The sequence below is a fragment of the Ahaetulla prasina genome, chromosome 3 (genome assembly GCF_028640845.1).
Source record: "Ahaetulla prasina isolate Xishuangbanna chromosome 3, ASM2864084v1, whole genome shotgun sequence".
In the NCBI taxonomy this organism is placed as follows: Eukaryota; Metazoa; Chordata; class Lepidosauria; order Squamata; family Colubridae; genus Ahaetulla; species Ahaetulla prasina.
In genome coordinates, this window is record NC_080541.1 from 20,779,304 (window position 1) to 20,801,565 (window position 22,262).

Sequence of the window (22,262 nt, forward strand, 5' to 3'; positions counted from 1 at the left end):
AGGCCAAAAGGGAGGGGCAGTTCTCACCTCCGATGGAAGAATGTTTCACAGGGATGGAGCCACAGCAGAAAAGGCTCTTCTCCTTGAACCCGCTTCCTTAGCAGACAGGATCCATGGCAGGCCCCTTTCACTGGCACGAGAGGAGAAGGCTTTCCCATTGGGGAGAGATGGCTCCTCAGACCCCTTGGAACCCAGGGCTGGGCTTCAGAAATGTTAGCAAGGGGGTTCTCTGCCCAGTTGCTGAGTGGGTGGCCATGGTTTGCTTTCTGCACCACGATGGGGAGGTGGTTTTGCCCTCCTCTGACTCTGGAGGCTTTCCTTGAGGCCCCGGGAGGACGAAAACAGCCTCCCCAGGCTCCAGAGGCCCTCAGGAGGCTGGAAACAGGCCCGTTTCCTGCCTTCCCGAACTTCCACTAGGTGTGTTTTTCACCCTCCCCGAGCCTCCACACGTGCCCTGCACTTACCTACATCCAAAAAGGGCTGCATGGGGACTCCTGGAAGGGGCACGGCGGGGTGGGCAGGGCCAGCCAGGAATGGGATTTGGAGGTTCTCCAAACTGCACAGAATCTTAGCTAGAGGTTCTCCCAAATCCCTGCAAACTCCCAGCAGCCCATCCCTGCTGGACCCAGTGTCATGTTTCATTGCTTCAATAGCAATGAGAATAATACTACATTGGACCATTTTGATTGATATATTTTTTCCTCCTTTGATAAATAACAGGTAACTTTCCAATCTGGATAAAACAGTCCATATATAAGTAGGTGGGGATCATAATCTCCCAAGAGAGCTCCTTTGCTTCCCATCATTAAACTGGACGCCAGGGTACCTGTTCAATTCTCCTTGCTACACATCTCAGGACCTTCTTGGTAATAGCCTCCCCTTTGCAAAATCTTTCTTTGGGAAGCTAATTTGGCTGCATTTAAAACCAGAGCGTTGAAAAGGCATTTGGAAGCGATCTAATGAAATTTTCTGATGGATTTTTCCTTCCTACAGACTGTATTGAAAATGCACCGTCAAAAAGATATAACTATCTTTGTTTCAGAATTGTTGTTGTTTTAAAGTATTACTTTAAACATACTTTTCAGAGTATAAGATGCCTCCCCAAAAGAGGGTGAAAATTTGGGTGCCCCGCCCACCCGCTGGCCCCCACCCTTCAGCCTTCGTGCATCACATTTTTGGCCTTTGCATGCTGTTCTAGACCTGTTCCAGGCTTCGGGGATCACCCCAGCACATTGCCACTTCTGTGCCTCGCATTTTTCACCTCCAAATACGAGACACAGAGTGAGGCCAAAAATGTGAGGCGTTGGGGCCAAAAACGCGAGGCACGGAGGCGGCGATGGTCTGTGGCAATCCCTGCAACCTGGAACAGCTGATTGGAGGTATTCCTGGAGGCCGATCTACCCGCCAATCAGCTGCTCGTGCTGAAATCAGGCTGTGATAATTTGCTGGAGCTAACCAGACTGTTTGCTATTTGCTGCAAGGACGTTAGCCAGATGAATACCAGTGGATGCTGGTAGGCAGAGGCAGAATTTTTTTTTCTTGTTTCCCTCCCCCAAAATTAATGTGTGTCTTATACTCTGGTGTGTCTTATACTCCGAAAAAATTGGTATGTCTTTTATATTATTGTGAACTTCTGGCAGGAGAACATATAAGGCTGAATGGAAGACAGGATGAAGTGCTTTTAGAAATCAATACAAGATGAATCCCTGAGGAATTGTGAAAGTCTATAGCAGGGGTCTCCAACCTTGTCAACTTTAAGACTTGTGGACTTCAACTCCCAGAAATCTTAAAATTGACAACGTTTGGAGACCCCTGGTGTATAGGTCCTAGCACTTGCCTGCACGATAGTCGACTCTCTTGATTTGGGGGAGACACTAAAGTTTCTCAAGAAATCCCTTGTCTCAGGACCAGCAAGGAGGCAGGATAGAATTGGGAAATTCTCACTTCAAGAGAAGGAAAGTTTGGATCTTTTTGCTATCCTCAAAAGTGGATTGGCCCACAAAGGGAGTCAGAAAACCTGACAGATAACATGAATAAAACTCATACAATCAGGGAGGAAAAAGCACTTCTTTGCACAGTGAAACTGTCAGGATAGCTACCAAAAAAAAAAAAAAAAAAGGGATTGGACGAATTTATGAAAGACAAGCCTTTCTGTTCAATCTGGAAGACTCAACATTTTCTGCCGATTGAGGAAGGCCTGCCTCCAAATACCAGGGAACACCAGGGGGAAGATATACAGTATTCATTTCACACCAGTGACTCATAGCATCTTCTAATGTCATCCAACCATGGCTGAGCCAAAATAGCAGTGAGGAGGACAAGCTTTACATCATTTCAATGATAGCTGGAAGACGTTGTACAGAGGTCATAAATCAGCAGCGGAGAAACGTTCCGTGTCTCAGTTTCCTGCTTAAAAGCATTTTATCCACAGGCCAGGAACGGTTTTGGTGGCTTGCTATGGGCCACAAAGTTTGAACAAAGGTGGGCCTTGCTATGACTCAGCGGGGCTGATCTTAGGTTTTGGCGTTGTGGTATTTTGGCATGGGAAAAGCAGCATTCTCCGGCATTTTTTCCGTGCGCCCCTTTCATTGGAAATCTTGATTTGTTTTGTCCAGGTGCTGGGCGAGAATGAGAAACCTGGGAAAGCTGTATTGGTTGCCTTGACAGACAAGGATCTCTTGATATTTGAAAGCATGCCACGCATCAAGGAAGCTTGGTTTACTCCACTGCATTCCTACCCTCTCTTAGCTACCAGGTATGTTGTTTGCTTTAGGCCAGAATATATTCTCTTTGGCTTTGAAACAGAGATGAGCCCCACCCCCTAGAGTTGGGAACATATGTGCTAGTTGTTCCCGACTCTAGGGGGCGGTGCTCATCTCCGTTTCAAAGCCGAAGAGCCAGCACTGTCCGAAGACGTCTCCGTGGTCATGTGGCCGGCATGACTCAACGCCAGAGGCGCACGGAACCCTGTTACTTTCCCACCAAAGGTGGTCCCTATTTTTCTACTTGCATTTTTTATGTGCTTTCAAACTGCTAGGTTGGCAGAAGCTGGGACAAGTAACGGGAGCTCACTCCATTACGTAGCTAGGGATTCGAACTGCTGAACTGCTGACCTTTCGATCGACAAGCTCAGCATCTTAGCCAATGAGCCATTGCGTCTTTCATTTTATATAAAGAGAGAGGGGGAGGGAGGGATCACATTTTAAAGCCCTCTGATGGGTACCAGATGTTTTCCTTTTTCTAGTCCAGAATATATAGAGGGATACCTCATTTTTAATTCTCTCTTGGCTAGCAGGTACCTCCGTTTCTTTAGTCCAGAATATATATGTAGAAATCATGTTTTTAAATTACGTATTTCCCATGTTTTTCGCCTTCCCATTTTAGCCAGAAGGGCTTATGCAGATCTGTAATAAAACAGATTCTCCCCTCTGGCTACAATTAAAAAGGTACAAGACGAAAAAGAACTGGAAAGAGAGAGAGGTGAGAAATAACAAACCATAATAGGAAATAGTGTGGTATTATTATATTAATGGGTTTCAATGTAGGTAGTCCTCAACTTGGGACCGGTTGCTCAGTGGCCATTCAAAGTTACAATGGAGCCCATAAAAATTATTCCAGAAGGTGCTTTTTCTAAAAGGCAACTGAACTTTCTCGGTGTATTGTTTGAAAACATTTCGCTTCTCATCCAAGAAAAAAAAATGGCCTGTAGAGAACAATGGGTTCACGTAACAACCACTGGAAAAAAAGGATCCTAAAACTGCCAGGCTCCATTATGGACTATAAGTACTACAGATAGTCAAGCATTATCTGCAGTACTTTCCACATCAAAGGTTCTTCCCATCCATGCATCCAAATTCAGGGGATATGTTACAAAACACATGTGGGATTTTAGCCTCTTGTCCTGTGTGTTGTCTTCCATGGATAGTTTTCATAATTCGTAGCTATATAACAGGGGTGAAATCCAGCAGGTTCTGGAGAACCGGTAGCAGAAATTTTGAGCAGTTCGGAGAACCGGCAAATACCACCTGTGGCTGGCCCCAGAGTGGGGTGGGAATGGAGATTTTGCAATATCCTTCCCCTAGGAGTGGGGATTTTGCAATATCCTTCCTCTGCCATGCCCACCAAGCCACCCCACGTCCATCAAGCCGCGCCCACAGAACCGGTAGTAAAAAAAATTGGATTCCACAACTGCTATATAACCCTCTCAATCTGGCAGTCTGAGAAGCTACACAGAATTGTGCTACTGAAACTTGGAAGCTGCTGATGTGCCAGAAAGCATTCACATAGCAAGGCCTCTGATGGGAGGGGTGTAGAACACCAGTTTATCATCGGATCACCCTTGAGGTCATCTAACTTGATGATCTCAAGGGATGAGACAAAAGCAGTGATTTGAGGTGATAACCTTGAGGAAACATCTCTGAGCTTCATTGGAGAAACTGTGATGAGCCCAAAGGACACTTTAGAGCAGGAGGTCTCCAAACTTGGCAACTTTAAAACTTGTGGGCTTCAACTCCCAAAATTCTGGCTGGGGAATTCTAGGAGTTGAAGTGCACAAGTCTTTAAAAGTTACCAAGTTTGGCGACCCCTTCAATAAAGTATAATAATAAAGTACAATAAAGTATAGAGAGACGCGGTGGCGCTGAGCTTGTCGATTGAAAGGTCTGCAGTTCGAATCCCTAGTGCCACGTAACAGGGTGAGCTCCCCTTACTTGTCCCAGCTTCAAAAGCACATAAAAAATGCAAGTAGAAAAACAGGGACCACCTTTGGTAGGAAGGTAACAAGGTTCTGTGTGCCTTTGGTGTTGAGTCATGCCGGCCACATGACCACGGAGACGTCTTCGGACAGCGCTGGCTCTTCGGCTTTGAAATGGAGATGAGCACCGCCCCCTAGAGTTGGGAACGACTAGCACATACGTGCGAGGGGAACCTTTACCTTTTACAATAAAGTACAGACCATCAGTGGAAGGTTCAGGCATTTGATCAGCATCTCCTGCACGCTGCAGTAGAGACGTTCTCACGTTACCAACCAAAGCTGGCCCATGTAGTGATAACTGTTTGAGCTGTCATTAGGGAGAAGGTTTCTCACGTAGTTGAGGAGAACAAATGGAGATGAATGACTTGTTGAAGGGCCAGCCTCCCAACATAATGTTCTGATGATACAAGAGTGAGAAACTTAAATTACTGCAGGAAAAAAAAAATCCAGCCATCATGGTTCCTATACATGATTTTGGGTTTAAAACTAGCTCGATGGCTTGAAACCATGGAATCAGCTGAAACTCTGACCCCCAATGCTAATGAAAGCTTAATTGGACTGCAGTTTTTATTATCTTGGATTCCCAGTACCTGTCAGACACACTTTGCCTGACCCTGTATTTGTTTTGTTCTGGAAACCGCACAAGAAACTGGAGAAAGTTAGCAACCTCTGAACAGCCCCCACAGGCTAGGGAAATGTCTGTGGTATCCAGTTCCCTGTTTCTATAGACAGGAAGGTTATCTTAGGACAACTACTTAGAAAAGAACAACTAAGTTGCCACAAGCACACACCTGTCTGAAGTCAGGGGGACTGGAAATACACATCGCGAGATGCAGTTTCGTCTTTGAAAAATTCATCCCACCAGCATTCTGTGTATTGTCAAAATCGGTTACATCAGAATCCCAGTTTTCAGCCATTTTAGATACAGCTGGTCCTTGACTCGGGATCACAAGTGAGCCTAAATTTTTTTGCTGCTAAGCAAGGCAGTTGTTAAGTGAGTTTTGCCCCATTTTAGAGTCCTTTCTTGCCACAGTTGTTAAGGTTTAATAACTTAACAACGGCAGTTGTTAAGTGAATCATGCAGTCGTTAAACAAATCTTGCTCCCCCCCCCCCCCAAATCTCACTTTGACTTTGCTTGTTGGAAACCAGCTGGGAAGGTTAGAAATGGTGATCATGCCAGTTGCCAAGTGCTTGAATTTTGATCACATGACCATGGGAATGCTACAACGATTGTAAATGTGAAAGCCTGTCATAATTCACTTTTTCCAGGGCTGTTGTAACTTTGAACAGCCACTAAACAAATGGTTGTTAGTTGAGGACTACCTGTAACTTACATGCATCTTCCAAGTCCTGTTTTATGTCTATTTTTACACATGTAATTTGGTTCACAAATTACATGTGTAATTTGTGAATTACACATGTGAATGTGTAATTCATAATGTGAATTATGTATGTGAATCCCATAGATGTGAATCCCATAGAACCAAGGCTAGTTTGTGTCTGGCTCCTTGTGGACGGCTGCTGTGCAATTCCTCGACTTTTCTTGCCTTAGACATGACACTAGCTTTGGGCCAGTCGCTTTCTCTCAGCCGTAGGAAAGAAACAATGGCAAACCACTTCCAAAATGTTGTCAAGAAAACTGCGGGGACTTGTCTAGGCCAGGGGTGTCAAATTCGATTTCACTGAGGGCCGCATCAGGGTTGTGTGTGACCACAGGAGGCCGGGGTGGGTGTGGCCAGCTCTATGTCACTCGTTGAGGCTCTGTTTTCAGCCGCAATAGCCTCCTGCTGCCTTCTGCCAGGGAAAACGGAGCTAGGGGGGGCCACACGCATTTTCGTTGGCAAAGGAACCGTGGTTTGGTCTTTTGCTGTTTCCAGGGTAGCCCCATGGGACAGATCTAAGCAAGCCTACAGGCCTTGAGTTTGATATCCATGGTCTAGGCAGTTGCCAGGAATCAAGATTGACATGAATCCAGATGATGATAATGATGAACTTTAGCTTAGTTCCTGGTAACTTTGTAGACCTGTTCCTATTTATTTTTTTTTACCACCAATACAGAAAAGGTTTCCCGTTGCCTCTTTTAAAGATATTTTTCCACAGTTCCAATCCAGCCTATACTTTGGCCTCCCCTCTATGTATGATAGGGGAAGAAATGTGTGGCATTTATTTGCCCAGTGTGATTAGTAGACCAACCGCTACTCTTCCTGAGTTGGCCACCCCTACCAGTGATTATCTATGCTTTGGTGACTGTCTATCGTGACAATGGTACAAGTCCGATTGTCCCTGGGGAAAAAAACAACAACTGGAAATTGACGTTGAGTTCAAAGATAAGAGCTACGCTACTTTCCAAGTACAGGTTTAGTATAATGCCTGTTTTAAAAGTACTGATTGATTGTTGGTTACTGGCAAAATGTAAGGTGCTGGAATTATCCTTTAAAGCAGGGGTCTCCAACCTTGGCAACTTTAAGACTTGTGGACTTCAACTCCCAATGAGGAATTCTGGAAGTTGAAGCCCACAAGTCTTAAAGTTGCCAAGGTTGGAGACCCCTGCTTTAAAGTCTCAAAGGGGCTGCCTCTCCTGTTACAAAACTGACCAGTAGTTTGGTCAATAATTCTGAAGATGTCTCACCGTTATAGATCCTACTTTCTGGCCCATTGGGGTGGGGGGTTCTCAGACATTGCTCCTAGACAACGGAATACATTTATTCCATTTCCCCACCCCCATTGGTGTGTAAGAAATCTGCGAAGATGCCTCATTCTCCAAATGTTGTTTACATTCTTGTTAGCGTGGAATTTTTAAACTTTTTCTATTCAGTTCGCATATTATTGGATGCTTTGCATATTCGTTAGAGCAGAAAGGCAGGTATAAATCAAATGCACTTAATAAATAACTATGTACCAACAACCAAGCTTGACCCTATATGACAGCCAGGCAGGAAAAGATGGCCAGATACTGCCACCTACTGTGACCTGCTAGAGCATGCTGGCTCTTAAATGCACATCGCAGTCCATTAGAAAGGCTCCTTTGACCTGGCAAATCTTCTCCAGCTGGGAGAACTTTGTGGGCGAAAGCTCTCCTCAGCTCCCTCATCCAGCCCCTCTCTTTTTCTCTGCACTCTGCATCCTTTGTTCAGTTATCTTTGAAATGGCCTCTGATACTTTTATCTGTACAGGTTAATAAGAACTCAGTTTTTTTATTAGGATCTGAATAGAAGTAACGTGGCCGTGGTGGCTCAGGCTGTAAGAAGCCTGTTATTAAAACCAGCTGCCTGCAATTACTGCAGGTTCTAGTCCCACTAGGTCCAAGGTTGACTCAGCCTTCCATCCTTTATAAGGTAGGTAAAATGAGGACCCAGATTGTTGGGGGGGCAATAAGTTGACTTTGTAAATATACAAATAGAATGAGACTATTGCCTTACACACTGTAAGCCGCCCTGAGTCTTCGGAGAAGGGCGGGATATAAATGTAAACAAACAAACAAACATTCTGGACGCGGTGGCTCAGGGGCTAGGACATTGAGCTTGTCAATCGAAAGGTCGGCAGCTCAGTGGTTCGAATCCCTAGTGCTGCCATGTAATGGGGTGAGCTCCCGTTACTTGTCCCAGCTTCTGCCAACCTAGCAGTTTTGAAAGCACGTAAAAATGCAAGTAAATAAGGACCACCTTTGGTGGGAAGGTAACAGCGTTCCGTGTGCCTTTGGCGTTGAGTCATGCCGGCCACATGACCACGGAGTCGGGTTTGAAACGGAGATGAGCACTGCCACGACTAGCACGTTTGTACGAGGGGAACCTTTACCTTTACCTTAACATTCTGGTATCTTCGTCACGTCATAACTCTTGCAAGAATTCACACTGGTCCCCTTTTTTGCACAGGCCTCATAACCAGTGTTTACAAGCCACCGTCTTTCACCACTGATGTGCTGGAACGGACACATTCCCCTCCTTTCCCACATTCTGCCTTAAAAAAAAAAAATCACAGACGGCAGCACCAGATTTGTCCATGCCTGGGAAGGGCAGCGGCTGGGCACCCAGCTGTTGCTCCACCGCGATCTCCAACTCGAACTTGATGTGGTCCACGCTGGCGATCAGCTCTTGTATGGCGGCAGTGGTGGGAAGGGAGGCCGAGAGACGGAACTGAAAAAAGGGGCCACAGCCTCCGCCTTGAGTTCGTTGCCGGCAGCGCTGGGGGGGAAAAAAAGTGGCCCGAGCATGACGTGGGGGAAGGGAAGGAGGGATGGGAGGAGAAAGAGCTATTAGGATTAAAATTCTAGGAAAAGGATTTTGATTAGTCACAAGGAGAAGTTTCCTATAGATGCAAGTGAACAAATGGCAGACACATACGGGATCCCCAGTGAAACTGTCTATCTCCAACTAAAATTGTTTCCCTAACAACATGTGTTGATTCTTAAATTTGTTTTCAGGTTGGTACATTCAGGACCCGGGAAGGGCTCTCCACAGTCTGGGGTAGATTTGTCGTTTGCCACTCGAACGGGCACGCAACAAGGGATTGAGAGCCATCTTTTCAAAACCGAGACTAGCAGAGACCTTTCACTGTGGACCAGGAACCTAGTTCAAGGTTGCCACAACGCAGCTGAACTCTCCGTAGAAGTCACAACAGGTAAATCAACAGCACAGAGGCTTCTTGGCAATCAAGTTCTCCCAGAGCAGGAGTAACAAGAATAGAATAGAACAGAGTTGGAAGTGACCTTGGAGGTCTTCTAGTCCAGCCCTGTTTAGGCAGGAAACTCTACACCACTTCAGACAAATGGTTATCCAACATCTTCTTAAAAACCTCCAGTGTTGGAGCATTTACAACTTCTGCAGGCAAGTTGTTCCACTTATTAATTGTTCTCACTGTCATGAAATTTCTCCTTAGTTCTAAGTTGCTTCTCTCCTTGATCAGTTTCCACCCATTGCTTCTTGTTCTACCCTCAGGTGCTTTGGAGAATAGTTTGACTCCCTCTTCTTTGTGGCAACCCCTGAGATATTGGAACACTGCTATCATGTCTCCCCTAGTCCTTCTTTTCATTAAACTAGACATACCCAGTTCCTGCAACCGTTCTTCATATGTTTTAGCCTCCAGTCCCCTAATCTTCTTTGTTGCTCTTCTCTGCACTCTTTCTAGAGTCTCAAATCTTGATGGATCTCCCTGGCTTCTGCCAGTAGCAAAACAGAGACCATATCAATAAACTAGATGGTGTTGAAAGGATTGTTTTGCGGTTTGGAGTGATTGGTTAGAGAGCCAAATCAACTCCATCCAACATCTGTTGCTCATACTAAATGACAGATCTTTTTAAGAGTGCTAGCCTCAACTGTTGTTTTGTTTAAATCCTTTGATCAATGGTCTGGTCTCAGACTTGTGCCCTTTAAAAGATCTAAAGAAGAGGAGGGAGGGAGAGAGGAGGAAAAACTAAAGTCAACAACAATTTTTCTGGAGATTAAAACAATTCAGGCAGCCTGATGAGAGATGGACATCAAGGAGAAATTGGGAGCAGAGCAATTGCCTAATCCTAGTCCCTGCAGTGGCCTGGTCAGAGAACGAAGGTGAATCTTATAGGTTCAAGGCTAGAAGAGTCAAGAGGGAGCTCTGTAAGGTGGATTGAACTTCCATCTGTGACATGAAGTGCTAAACCTGACACTTCATTGTAGAGCTTATAAATTGGTTTGAGGCAGTCAGTATCTCAGCCCAGTGGTGAAATTCAATTTTTTTTTACTACCGGTTCTGTGGGCATTGCTTGGTAGGCGTCGTGTGGCTTGGTGGGCGTGGCAGGGAAAGGATTCTGCAAAATCTCCGTTCCCACTCCACTGCTGGGGGAAGAATATTGCAAAATCTGCATTTCCTCTCCACTCCTGGGGGAAGGATATTGCAAAATCCACATTCCCTCCCCACTCCTGGGGGAAGAATATTGCAAAATCTCCATTCCCCCTCCACTCCTGGGAGAAGGATATTGCAAAATCTCCATTCCTACCCCACCCTGGGGCCAGCCAGAGGTGGTATTTGCCAGTTCTCCAAACTACTCAAAATTTCTGCTACCAGTTCTCCAGAACCTGCTGGATTTCACCCCGTCTCAACCACTTTACAAGTTGGTCCTTTTGAGATGACATAGGGCCGTGGTGGCTCAGGCTGTAAGATAGCCTGTTATTAAAACACAGCTGCTTGCAATTACTGCAGGCTCGAGTCCCACCAGGCCCAAGGTTGACTCAGCCTTCCATCCTTTATAAGGTGGGTAAAATGAGGACCCAGATTGTTAGGGGGGCAATAAGTTGACTTTGTAAATATACAAATAGAATGAGACTATTGCCTTACACAATGTAAGCCGCCCTGAGTCTTCGGAGAAGGGCAGGATATAAATGTAAATTAAAAAAAAAATGAGGACAAGAACATTGGCTGCCCATATTAAGGAAAGGCAGGATATAAATGTAACGTTTATCAGTAATTCCTTGGCTATCACAAGAGGAGTCTTAGCATCCAGAAATTTTGAAAAGCAAGACCAATGGCTAAACGTCTCTTATTCACTGAAAGTTTGCACTTTACTCCATGTCCTTGACTGTAGTATTTTCCCCAAGGCTGATAAACCTGATTCAGGGATGTTATAAGATACCCAACTCCCTTTTTAATTAAACACAGACAGCAATTGGTATTACACTATGGATCTTAACCACGTTTTAATGGTGCATGGTCAGCTGTGCTGAAACCTTTGTGCTATATTAACCTCATTGTTACAATCATTGGAACTTCTTTCCAATTAGCAGGGAACTCATTAGCATTCCTATTAATCCCCAAGCTACTGCCAGCATCAGAGTGGCCTCATAATCTTTTATTAGCAATATCATTCTTCTAAAGTACCATAAATCCTGTTTGTTCTTGTTTGCTTCTTCAGCTTGCACGTACAAAAACCAGGAGTGCCGTTTGACCATCCATTATGACCATGGATTTTCCCTCACCACTGAACCCCAAGTAGGTGCCTTTCCCAAAACCATCTTCCAGTATCCCTACGAGAAGCTAAAATCATCTTCAGATGATGGGGTTCGGATGCTCTATTTGGACTTTGGAGGAAAGGAAGGTGAAATTGTAAGTGTGTTGGATTGTTTTTCAACATAGCTGGGAATGAAGACTGTTGTCATTTGTAGCATCTGATTATTAGGAAACACGATCCTCACAGATTAGCTGTTCTATGAAGCAGGAAAAGCACATTTCATGTCAGCATTACCAGTCATTAATGAATTGTCCCTTGTATAGTTAACTGTTCTGTCTCCGTCCTCACTATGGAGTAACGAGCTGGCCTACAGCCAGTGGGTTCACAGCTCCTATCAGTCGTGGCCGAGAAAACGCAGCTGCCTGCCAAAAAGTTCAAACAGATTAAGACTTCAGCTCACTTCGACACGGTTCAGCTAATTTGCTTCCCGTGGAACTGAGAGCAGTTCCAAAGCTCCTTATATATCCTGTGGGGTGGGATTCCTGCCCCACCCTTCCCTTTGATGACGCCGCCTCTCTAATCTTCTCAAGCGCGGGTCGATCCAGGCTTGATTAGTATGATTATCAGCTGTGTCTGAAGGCGTAGCCTGAGGAAGGGAGGAATCAGGGAATGTCAGCCTCATTACATCCTCCAACTGGCCTGGTTCTGGCTCCTGGAGCCGGACCAAAGGAATCGGTGCTTCTGAGGTAAGCCTTACCGGCCCTTCCCCCTCACTCTCGGAGTCACTTTCGGGCATGGGGCCAGGTTCGGGGACTGGAGCCACAACAGTTAACATTATTACCCATGGATATTCTCTGTATTATAAAACAAAAGAAGAATTTTCTCCATTCCATTGAAAACTTCTGTCAGGTTTCCAAGTAATAAATCCATTGCAAGCAAGAACTCTGAGGCAGATGGATTCCTCAAAGAATAGCTGTATTGGAAATACCATATTGGCACATATCTGGTGAAAACCAACTCTGAGGGGCCCCTTGGTTTTCACCTAATTAAAAGTAAAAAAATTTTCCCATAACCCCAAATAAGCAGTCACAAGGCAGCGTCCGCTGGTCTGGTGACATCACTCCTCCTTCCTCCGGCCAGGTGTGAGAACATTCTTGATTCCCAAATTTTATTTTCACTACAACCAGGGGTGGGCAGGGTTCGGGCAATCCTCTAGCCAAGGATTGCCGGGGTTCGGTGACCCCCAAATGCCACCCGTGGCTGGCCACGCCCGCCCCTCCCAGGAGTCTCCATGCGGCCTGTTCATCATTCCAGGTAAGTGCAGGTGCTGCACGGAGGGCCAAAAACGGGCCTACCAGACCCCGGGGGAAGCAGTTTTCGCTCTCCTGGAGGTTCGAGGAAAGCCTCCGGAGCCCGGGGAGGGCGAAAAATCCACCCTGCCCCGTGGTGCAGGCAACCGACTAGACCATGCTCACTCAGCAACAGGGCAATGAACCCGTTGCTAAAGGATCTGAAGCCCACCCCGACTACAACCCCAGCTATCTTAATCCCCCCTTTCTATCTCTCGCTGCAGAGTTGCAGCACTGAAGCTCCAAGATGGCTTTGGGCAGGTCAGCTTCAGGATTGACAACTTCATAACTACCAAAAAAAAAACAAAAAACTACTCATCTAGAGGCACTCTGTGGAAAAGCTTGGAAAAGGCTGATGCACATCATCTACTCCTTGGATCATATTTTACAGTCCTGACTTCTTCCAAGAGGGCACTTTCTTTCAACGAAGGGCATTTCATATATGGAAACCCTCCACGCAGACAGGAATGCATTTTCCTGTTCCTTAAATTCACAGCTAGAACTGAACTTTCTTTTCACAGTCTCTCAATTGGATTTTGGATAGACTGCCTGTTGCTCACTGTCCCCATCAGCAAGCAGATCCATTATCTGGGTAGGGAATCAAGTGCTGGACTTGGTTCTCCCTCACATCTCGTCTCCCGATTTTCTAGTGTAGTTCCATAAATATAGTCATAGCAGAATTACAATGGTAACCATATGTCAGCCCTACAAGATAGAGCCCAGTTATCTGGCGATTGCTTTGATATTGACTCTTCTTTTGTCTTTTAAAATCATTCCTGATGTAACATGCCTGAATTATTCCATTAAATTATCTATTGGAGCCTCAAAATGTTGGTGCAGTGGTACCTCGGGGCTTGGCTTTAATTCATTCTGGAAGGTGTGACAAGGAACTAAAACGGACAAGTCCCAAACAAACTATGTGACTTATCATGGGAGCCTTTGTTTTGGCTGGGAGGAACTTTCTGTCTATCCCTTTTCCTCTCTGACTTTCCAAGCACGGTCAACTTCCTGTCTGCTGTCTGTGGCCGTCACTCCTTTTAATAATAATAAAAATAACAACAGAGTTGGAAGGGACCTTGGAGGCCTTCTAGTCCAACCCGCTGCCCAGACAGGAAACCCTACACCATCTCAGACAGATGGTTATCCAACAACCTTCCCAGCATGGTTGACTTCCTGTCTGTTCCCCACAGCTGTTCCCCCTCTTCCTAGAACAGCACATCAGATACTAAACAAATGCTGAGTACTAGGACAACATTTTCACATCAAAATGGGTTGAGAACCAAATTCGACGAGTTTTGAAGCAGTCGAGTACTGAGGTATCACTGTATTTGCCAAAACTTCAGTCACAATGCTGAAAAATAATGCTAAATTTCAACTAAAATATTTGGTGGCTTGGGCAACAAATTCTGGACCCAGTCCAGAATTAACTACACACAATAACTCCTTGTCTATTTGTGTTCTAATTTCAGCAACTGGACCTTCATTCCTGTCCAAAGCCAATTGTATTCATTATTCATTCATTCCTTTTTGCCAAGATTACAAGACTTGGATTGGTAGCATAAATTCTTTTCTGTCATTGGCGAGAACAACAACAACAAAAAAGTGGAACTACTCGAGTCCAACTCTCCAACATGTTGTCAACATTGGGAGCCACTAAGAGAACATATGAACTCTTCTGCAGATGACCGGAAGTTCAGATATGGGACAAAGTCAATGCTATGATCAAATACAATAATAGAGCTCTGAAGAATAAAAGTTGGAATATTTGCTTCAACTAAAACATATGTTGCAAGGGAAACAACATTGATTGCTCTGAATAAAGCCAAAATTGAATCATTAAGAAGTAAGAGATGAATGACTGTATGATGACATTTCGTACTCATTAAGTGTGCCTCTATGTATGCTTTTAGAGCAGTCCACTCCATCTTGGGTTTTGAGAATGCCAGGGCTTCCCTAGAAGATTCAGCAATTTTTCAATGGAAAGATTGGTGATGGTAGAGTAGCTTCTGTGAATGCAAAGTTTTTCCCTTCTCCCCTTCATCGTCTTCCCCCCCACACCCTTTAAAACAGGGGTCTCCAACCTTGGCAACTTTAAGACTTGTGGACTTCAATTCCCAGAATTCCTCAGTCACTAAAACAAAGCTGGCTGAGGAATTCTCAGAGCTGAAGTCCACAAGTCTTAAAGTTGCCAAGGTTGAAGACCCCTTCTTTAAAATGTACTCTCTATTTACCTCGTAAATTGGTAACATATTCTAAATCCTTTGTTAACTGCAGAGAAATGGTTGTGGGTAGAAATCCTAGAGAGCAGGAAATTTGAAAGCCAGTGAAAAGTAAAAAGCTAAATAGAGAGTTAACATCAAAATAAGGATTTTTTTAAAAAAAACTATGTGCTTTAGATTTTTTCCCCCCTCACCAAACTGTATTTTGGTTTTCAAAAAGGACAAAAGAAAATTTCTATGTGCAAGTTAGTGATTTGGTTGTTGAGAGCTGAGATGGGCGTGCGATCCACCCTTAATTTTTTTCCCATTAATAAGCACATCAATCTGTGTAAGTCACACGGGTAGAGCTCAAGTTACTATGGGTCAAGCATTTCCCAGCCTTGGCAACTTTAAGACACATGGGTTTCAACGCCTAGAATTCCCTGGGGCTGGGGAATTCTGGGAGTTGAAGTCCACATGTCTTAAAGATGTGGACTTCACATCTTTAAAGGGAAATCCTGCTGTAGGCAGACTGAATTTGCTGACTGATCAAACTAGCCATAAGAAGGAACTCTTGAGTGCACACACTTGTAGCAAAATCTCAAAAATATTTCTAGATAACATAGACACAGGACACATTGGAGAATTTGCTGGGGGAAAAAAACCCAAAGCCCATTCAATTGATGACATCCAAATAACATAAGTTCTATAAGATTGCAATTTTTCCAGTAAAAATAACTTGTGAAAGGGAATGGAGGTAGAATCTGGCGTACATAATGCATTTTAAAACATTACCGTGGAAGTACAGTAAAAGCGATGGAAATGATAACTATCTCAAAACAGCTTGAAAAGAGGAAATGCATTTCAAATGAGTCCCAAGTTAGCTGAACTTTTAGTTCGTATGTGATGCGGTCAGTGGAATTTTGGCTCATTTGTTTTGTGGCTTGTCATTCTTTTGCACTTTGCAACAACCCCCTTTGCAAAGGGCCTCTAGCCCTTTAGAAGGGCTAGAGGCCCTTCTAAAGCAAAGGTTTTGTGATGAGGAAGAAGGTGGCAGCAGACACCAGGAGGCAGAGGAGGATGCTGAAGAAGTATGGATAGAAAGAATACAGAAGCACTGCCCATGAAGTCTTGAATAATTTAGGACAGAAGCCATGGCGATCAGCCGTGTTGAAAAAACTAGGAACAAGGAGAAGAAGAGGAACATCCACCTCAGCTAGAAGATCCATGCAAAAAAACACCTAGTTCAGAGAAGAAGCAAGAAATGGCTATTAAAGCTCAGAAAATAGGTTAAAGTTGGCGAGTGTGCTGTCCTTTATTAGGCACTTGGATCCAACTTGCAAAAATCAGAGCAATATCATAGGGTATCTTTTCCACTGATGTTTTGAAGACCTCACCTAAGCCGGGAAGAGAACCTTCTGCACCTGCCAGGGTTTTCTCCTTTTTCTCATGGTTTTACATCAAGGAGGAGAGAAATAAGTTGTGTGATCTAGTTTCTTCCCTACCCTCCCATACTCGGCATATTCCACCAAGGAAAGGAGAGACTCTCCTGGTCATTTTTCAAGATTTTGATCAACTGCCCTTAACAATGCCTATGGAGCTTCTCAGTCATCCAGGTCATGGTTGTCCGAGCTGAAGCAACTTCCCTGGATGAGAAGTGGAATGTCTTCAAAGAAAAGTCCAGTTGCCTCTTGAAAAGGTACCTTTGGGTGCCCGTAACAATGTTTAACTAGAAGAATCCCAAAGCTGCTCAAGACTTAACTAGTTGAGATCTTAAATTTTGTATCGTGGCAGTCAACGGGGGGCATCTGAACATTGTGGTCTGTAGCTTGGGAGCTCTGAAACTTGGTGTAGGCTGAAATCTTAGCGGCAGCGCTTCACCCTGGTGACTGCCATTCACTGGATTAAAAACCCAAGATACATCAAGGATCTTTTCTTTCCGTCTCGTTCTGGAGAACAAGGACAATCCCATCGCAGCAGTAGCAGCAGACCGAACTGCTGTTGAAGTGTCACTTTAACACTGTTTTCATATGGTCTATAAAACTAAAGTCTCCTTAAAGTTGCACTCAGCTTCATAGATATATCCAAGGACTCATCTTGGCTGCAATATGGACATGATGTACAGGTAGTCCTTGGTTTACGACCTGACCCTGTTCTGAAGTTCTAATGGCCTTCTCCCCGGCAGTCACATGACTGCACTTCAGGCACTCTGTAATCAAGGCATCATTAAGGCCATTTGCAGCATCCCATGGTCACATGGCCACATTTTGCAATGCTTTTGCTGAAAACTGGGATTCCATTTTTAGCAAAAGTGGCCCACAGCAAAACATCAGTTCGCTTCACGACATTGCAGCCGCTAAACGACAGACACAAAACTTATAAAATCAAGTGAGTGACTCGCGTTACCATCCTCATGACATGGTATACTTATTAGGGACCGGCTCCATTAAGGCCATAAGTCAAGGACTACCTGAACTGTTGTCTTCTCAAATACTTTCACCTGTCTGATCCCCAGCTATAAACCTTTATTTGTGTTTTTTCCCACCCAGGTACAAGCCACGTCCAATCCTGCTTTGCCTCTTAATAACCGGCTAAATGATTGTCAGATACATCCATATTAAAAACTTAATGGCTACATCAAAAGGCCAAATAAAGAGAACTTGTTTGTTATATGGATTGCCAGAGACACAAATTAACTCAATTGTGTTTTTTTTTGTTTGTTTATGGGCGTAAATAAGGGTGTTTTTTAGGGTTGCTTAGATATATGTGGTCAGTTGGGAAAATGGCCCTGAATTCTCAACCTGAATCCATGCTGTTTCTCTGCTACTGATTATAAATAAATAAAATAAATTGCTATGAGGATAGCAAAAACTGGAAGCTAAGTGTAAAATACATAAGTTATGCTTGCTTTCAGCTGCATTTGAAGCAAATTGTCCCTGAAGCATTACATTGTCCCTGAAGTAATTAATCTAGGTTTCAAGGTAATTTGATTGGGAGAATAAATAGGATTCATAAAGACTGTCCTGTTAATTCTTAAATGTTATTAAGGTAAACTTGGGGAATATTTGAAAGGAGGTTGGAAATTAAAAAAAAACAAAACAAGATTGAGCTCTTAACCATGGCTAAGATTTTACATATGCAGAAGTCTTTGGGTAGTTCTATAAAATAACCGATTGCCATGGAATATCTACCGTATAATTCCTTTCCTTGTGTTTTGTTAGTTAATATAAAATTAACTTAATAAAAAGCTGCTTGATTTTGAGCCTACATTATCACCATGTGCCCAATTTGTGCCTAAGCTTCCATTTTTATTTCATTGGAGCTTTAAATATATATCATATGTATCCAGAGGTCTCTCTACTTTAAAATAAATATTTTTTTTGCAGATATGGAATTTTCATTGGTTTGTGTCTGTCCATAAAAGGATGACCTACAAAATTTGTGATTTAAACGGCATTTTGTGAAAAAAACATAAGGAATCTCAAATAACCCTTTCCAATGTAGCAGGATTTTCAAGTTCCTTCCATGGCAGTATTTATTATTGTGAATGAGCAAAAGCCAGAGTGTAAAGTAGAATATTGTGTATTTTAGGAAACATTCATGCATATGTAAATTCTATTGTACTGCTACTTTCAATACCTAACACCCCTCCACTGGAATATTATAACTATATCTGCTTTGTATATAATCAGGATTAATTCATTAGTTATATCACATATTGTACGGTGCTCAAATCATAACATGAAGAAGTGAATAACTAATTTGCAAAAAGAAATATAAATATATATTTATAGTCAAATACAGATTTTGAATGACTCTAGATGCCGTTACTTTAGATGGGATTGATAGAATGAATTAAATGGAACTACCCCAGATTTATAAAAATTTAATCTACAATATTTATATTTTCAAGAGGGAGAAAAAAATGACTATATTTAATAAAGTGTCATTTATTGGATTTTTTTTTGGGTGAAGTGATAATTTATTTGACAAGAAGAAAGTCATTGATTTTTGTTTAACAGTTTCAGCCTAATAAAATTTGTATAAAATAGTGAAGTACTGATTTCACAGGATGGGAATAATTCTTCCAGGTAAGTTCTCTTACTAGACTACTACTGTTCAATAGTTTAGTTCATTGAAAGGAGTATCAACCTCCTGGTATTTCACACATATAAATCTATATTGAATCTATACATTCAAGGATGGGATAACATCCTGGTCTATTTGAACAGAGCACTAGTCAGAATTATACTTGAAGGACGGAATGAGAGGTAAAGAATAATTCAGGGAAAGAACTGAATTTAAATGCTTCCGTGTTTTGAGTTATTCCTCCTTTTTTTCCTAAGATCTTGATATCAAGTTGCTTACCTTTTAATCTGGATAGTTTACTGTCTTGTAAAGTGACTGAGCTGTGACTTGCAACCACTCTCAAAATAGTTTTTCCTGACAGTCGTGGTATTTCTTTAGAATTTCATGTGTCCCTCATCTTTAAAACGGTTGAAATGCCTGGTTTTAAAAAGTACTTGCTAAGCAATACTTTCAAGTTATTTAAACGAACTATTAACTAATTTAACCAGACATTCTGCACATTTGAATATAATAAAAAAATTATGTTTACAGAGCTAAGCAACGTTCAAATCATGCAGATGGGAAAGATAGCCTAAGAAATCCTTTTTATTCTAGTAGAAACTTTTTACAACACAAATAACTTCAATTTAATTATCTCAAGAGGTTTGAAAGCATTGCGTGGCAGGTACTGCCAAGCTTTAGACATATCTACCAATAAGACACTTTTAAGTTGTTCTCAGAGTGTGCTGCACTTACTTATGTCACTTCTCCTTGTTTTTTTCTAAAACCCAATCAATGACCTATAAATAAGCAACAGAAAATGTAATTAAAAATAGAAATACCTATATAAAACACACACTTAAGACATATTGAAGTTTGAGAACATACATTAGATGTTGAAACAGTTTTTTCTAATTGGGGGGCTTTTCTAAAGGAAAATATTATGCAACCCCTAAAATCAGCAAGGCTTCTGCTAGGCAATGAACAAGGACTGTGTAGCAACACTCAAGATACATCCCACAAATCATCATTAAAAGGATGAGTCAGTCCTCTTTCAGATTCAACCAGCGTGGGGCAGTCGACATCAGCTAACCTAATTCATAAAGCCAAATTTTGACAAATGATGGAAGCCAATTCTCAGGAGCAGTTACTTGTGACGTGGTCCAGACAACAATTACTTTACCTGTTGAACATTGCCGTTAGTAGCTTTTTTCATTTCCTCCAGCAGACCTCGAGATGTTTTCAAATCCTAAATATGAAATACATTACTTTCAAAATGCGCTGGTTTATTAATGAAAAAACCTTTTAAGATGGCAAGGAAGAATAATGTTCTTATTTAGTAACACTACTTTTGTCACATTTTTAATAGTAAATAGCTATATAAAAGGTAAAGGTTCCCCTCGCGCATACGTGCTAGTCGTTGCCGACTCTAGAGGTGGTGCTCATCTCCGTTTCAAAGCCAAAGAGCCAGCGCTGTCCGACGACGTCTCCATGGTGATGTGGCCGGCATGACTCAATGCCAAAGGTGCATGGGACGCTGTTACCTTCCCACCAAAGGTGGTCCCTATTTTTTCTACTTGCATTTTTACGTGTTTTCGAAACTGCTAGGTTGGCAGAAGCTGGGACAAGTAACGGGAGCTCACCCCATTACACGGCAGCATTAGGAATTCGAACTGCCGAGCTGCCGACCTTTCGATCGACAAGCTCAACGTCCTAGCCCTTGAGCCACCGCATCCCTTAAATAGCTATATAGACATCTTAATTTAGAAATTCTGTGGACGAACAAGAAAACCTATTTATCATTGTAGTTTAGTCTTGTCAACTAAGCTTCCTTACCAACTTTTGTTTGAATCATAATCGATTTAGTCCCCTTCATGAGAGGTTCCCCACCCCCACCCCCAGTCTGGTGCTGGGCCACGGCCTTTTCAGAACCAAGCTGTGGAAGTGGTGTACGAGTATGTGCGTGTAAAGCCGCATTTGTAAAAATGGCATGTGCACGAAATCATTCCCCCTCCCTCTCTGCAGAGCTGGAAAGGCTGGAGACCACTACCCTATATTGTTATGTAATTCAATGCCCAAATGTTTATATCCAACCATAAAGTCATAGCAAAAGGGATGCCAGGGCATACTTGTGTAAAATCAGAGGAGTTCCTAACTTAAAAATATGCAGTGAGAGGATAATGAGCCACATCAGGGGGAAAATTGACACGTTCTGGATTGGTTGCACCCAATGGCACAAGCAGTCCTCGACAAAGAACCATAATCGGACGTGCCCGTTACAGTTGTAAGTCACGACAGTTGATTTTACATTCTTTTTCTGTGGCGGTTGTTAAGGGAATATGGCAATCATTAAATGAACCCCATCCCTTAAGCAAAGCCATTGCTTGCTATGTATGGCATGGTTCTGCCGAAAAGAAGTAAAGATCCGTGTTCGGCAAAACTTGTAAAATGCGATCATGTGACTGCAGGATGCTGCAAATGGCCATTTGTGCAGCTGTTGCCAAGCAACACAGTTTTGGTCATGTGACTGTGGAGGGGCTCTGACTGTTGCAACTTTCAATCCAGGGCATAAGCAGCTTGAAGGTTGGCCTGTCATAACTTTGAACGGTTGCTAAGTGATCAGTTATAAGTCAAGGACTGCCTATATGTCATAAATGCTCCAACAGAAGCCCTTCGGTTCTTCCCAATATGGGGAAGTGGTTTAGTAGTTCCTGCTACCAACTGCTCCAAGAGGGAGCCTGTCATCTATTGTCTTCTTCCTAATCCCTATGAAGGAAGAACATGGCTAGAAGATTCAGGTCTTCTTTTTCCTGCCTTTCCGATAAATCCATTTTTTTTTTAAAAAAAGTTTTTATTTTCCATAATAATTCCCACAATTTGACCAGTGTACACTAATCACTTATCCAACAATCGATCCTATACTCAAATCCATTTTATGAAAGATAGGCAAACTTTATCTTAAACAGGAGGACTATTT

The 22,262-nt window shown here is 43.0% G+C and overlaps 2 protein-coding genes across 3 annotated transcripts in view; one reads left to right on the top strand and one right to left on the bottom strand.

Annotated features, from left to right (window-relative positions):
- The window catches only part of SNTB1 (syntrophin beta 1), a 157,950-nt gene extending 138,775 nt beyond the window's left edge, over positions 1-19,175 (top strand). Inside the window, exons 4-7 of one of the 2 annotated variants that reach the window (XM_058177899.1) lie at positions 2,616-2,755; positions 9,175-9,371; positions 11,635-11,825; positions 17,767-19,175. In XM_058177899.1, coding sequence (XP_058033882.1) covers positions 2,616-2,755; positions 9,175-9,371; positions 11,635-11,825; positions 17,767-17,838 — 600 coding nt within the window. In that variant the 3' untranslated portion in view covers positions 17,839-19,175. Of the gene's footprint in view, positions 1-2,615; positions 2,756-9,174; positions 9,372-11,634; positions 11,826-14,488 lie in introns of both variants that reach the window. The other variant, XM_058177898.1, reaches the window with a different exon arrangement.
- Positions 19,176-19,329: 154 nt separating this feature from the next.
- The window catches only part of MTBP (MDM2 binding protein), a 37,165-nt gene continuing 34,232 nt past the window's right edge, over positions 19,330-22,262 (bottom strand). Inside the window, exons 19-20 of the mRNA XM_058174963.1 lie at positions 20,469-20,534; positions 19,330-20,085 (exon numbers count right to left, since the gene is read on the bottom strand). Of these exons, the coding sequence (XP_058030946.1) occupies positions 20,047-20,085; positions 20,469-20,534 (105 nt within the window). The 3' untranslated portion in view covers positions 19,330-20,046. The remainder of the gene's footprint in view (positions 20,086-20,468; positions 20,535-22,262) is intronic.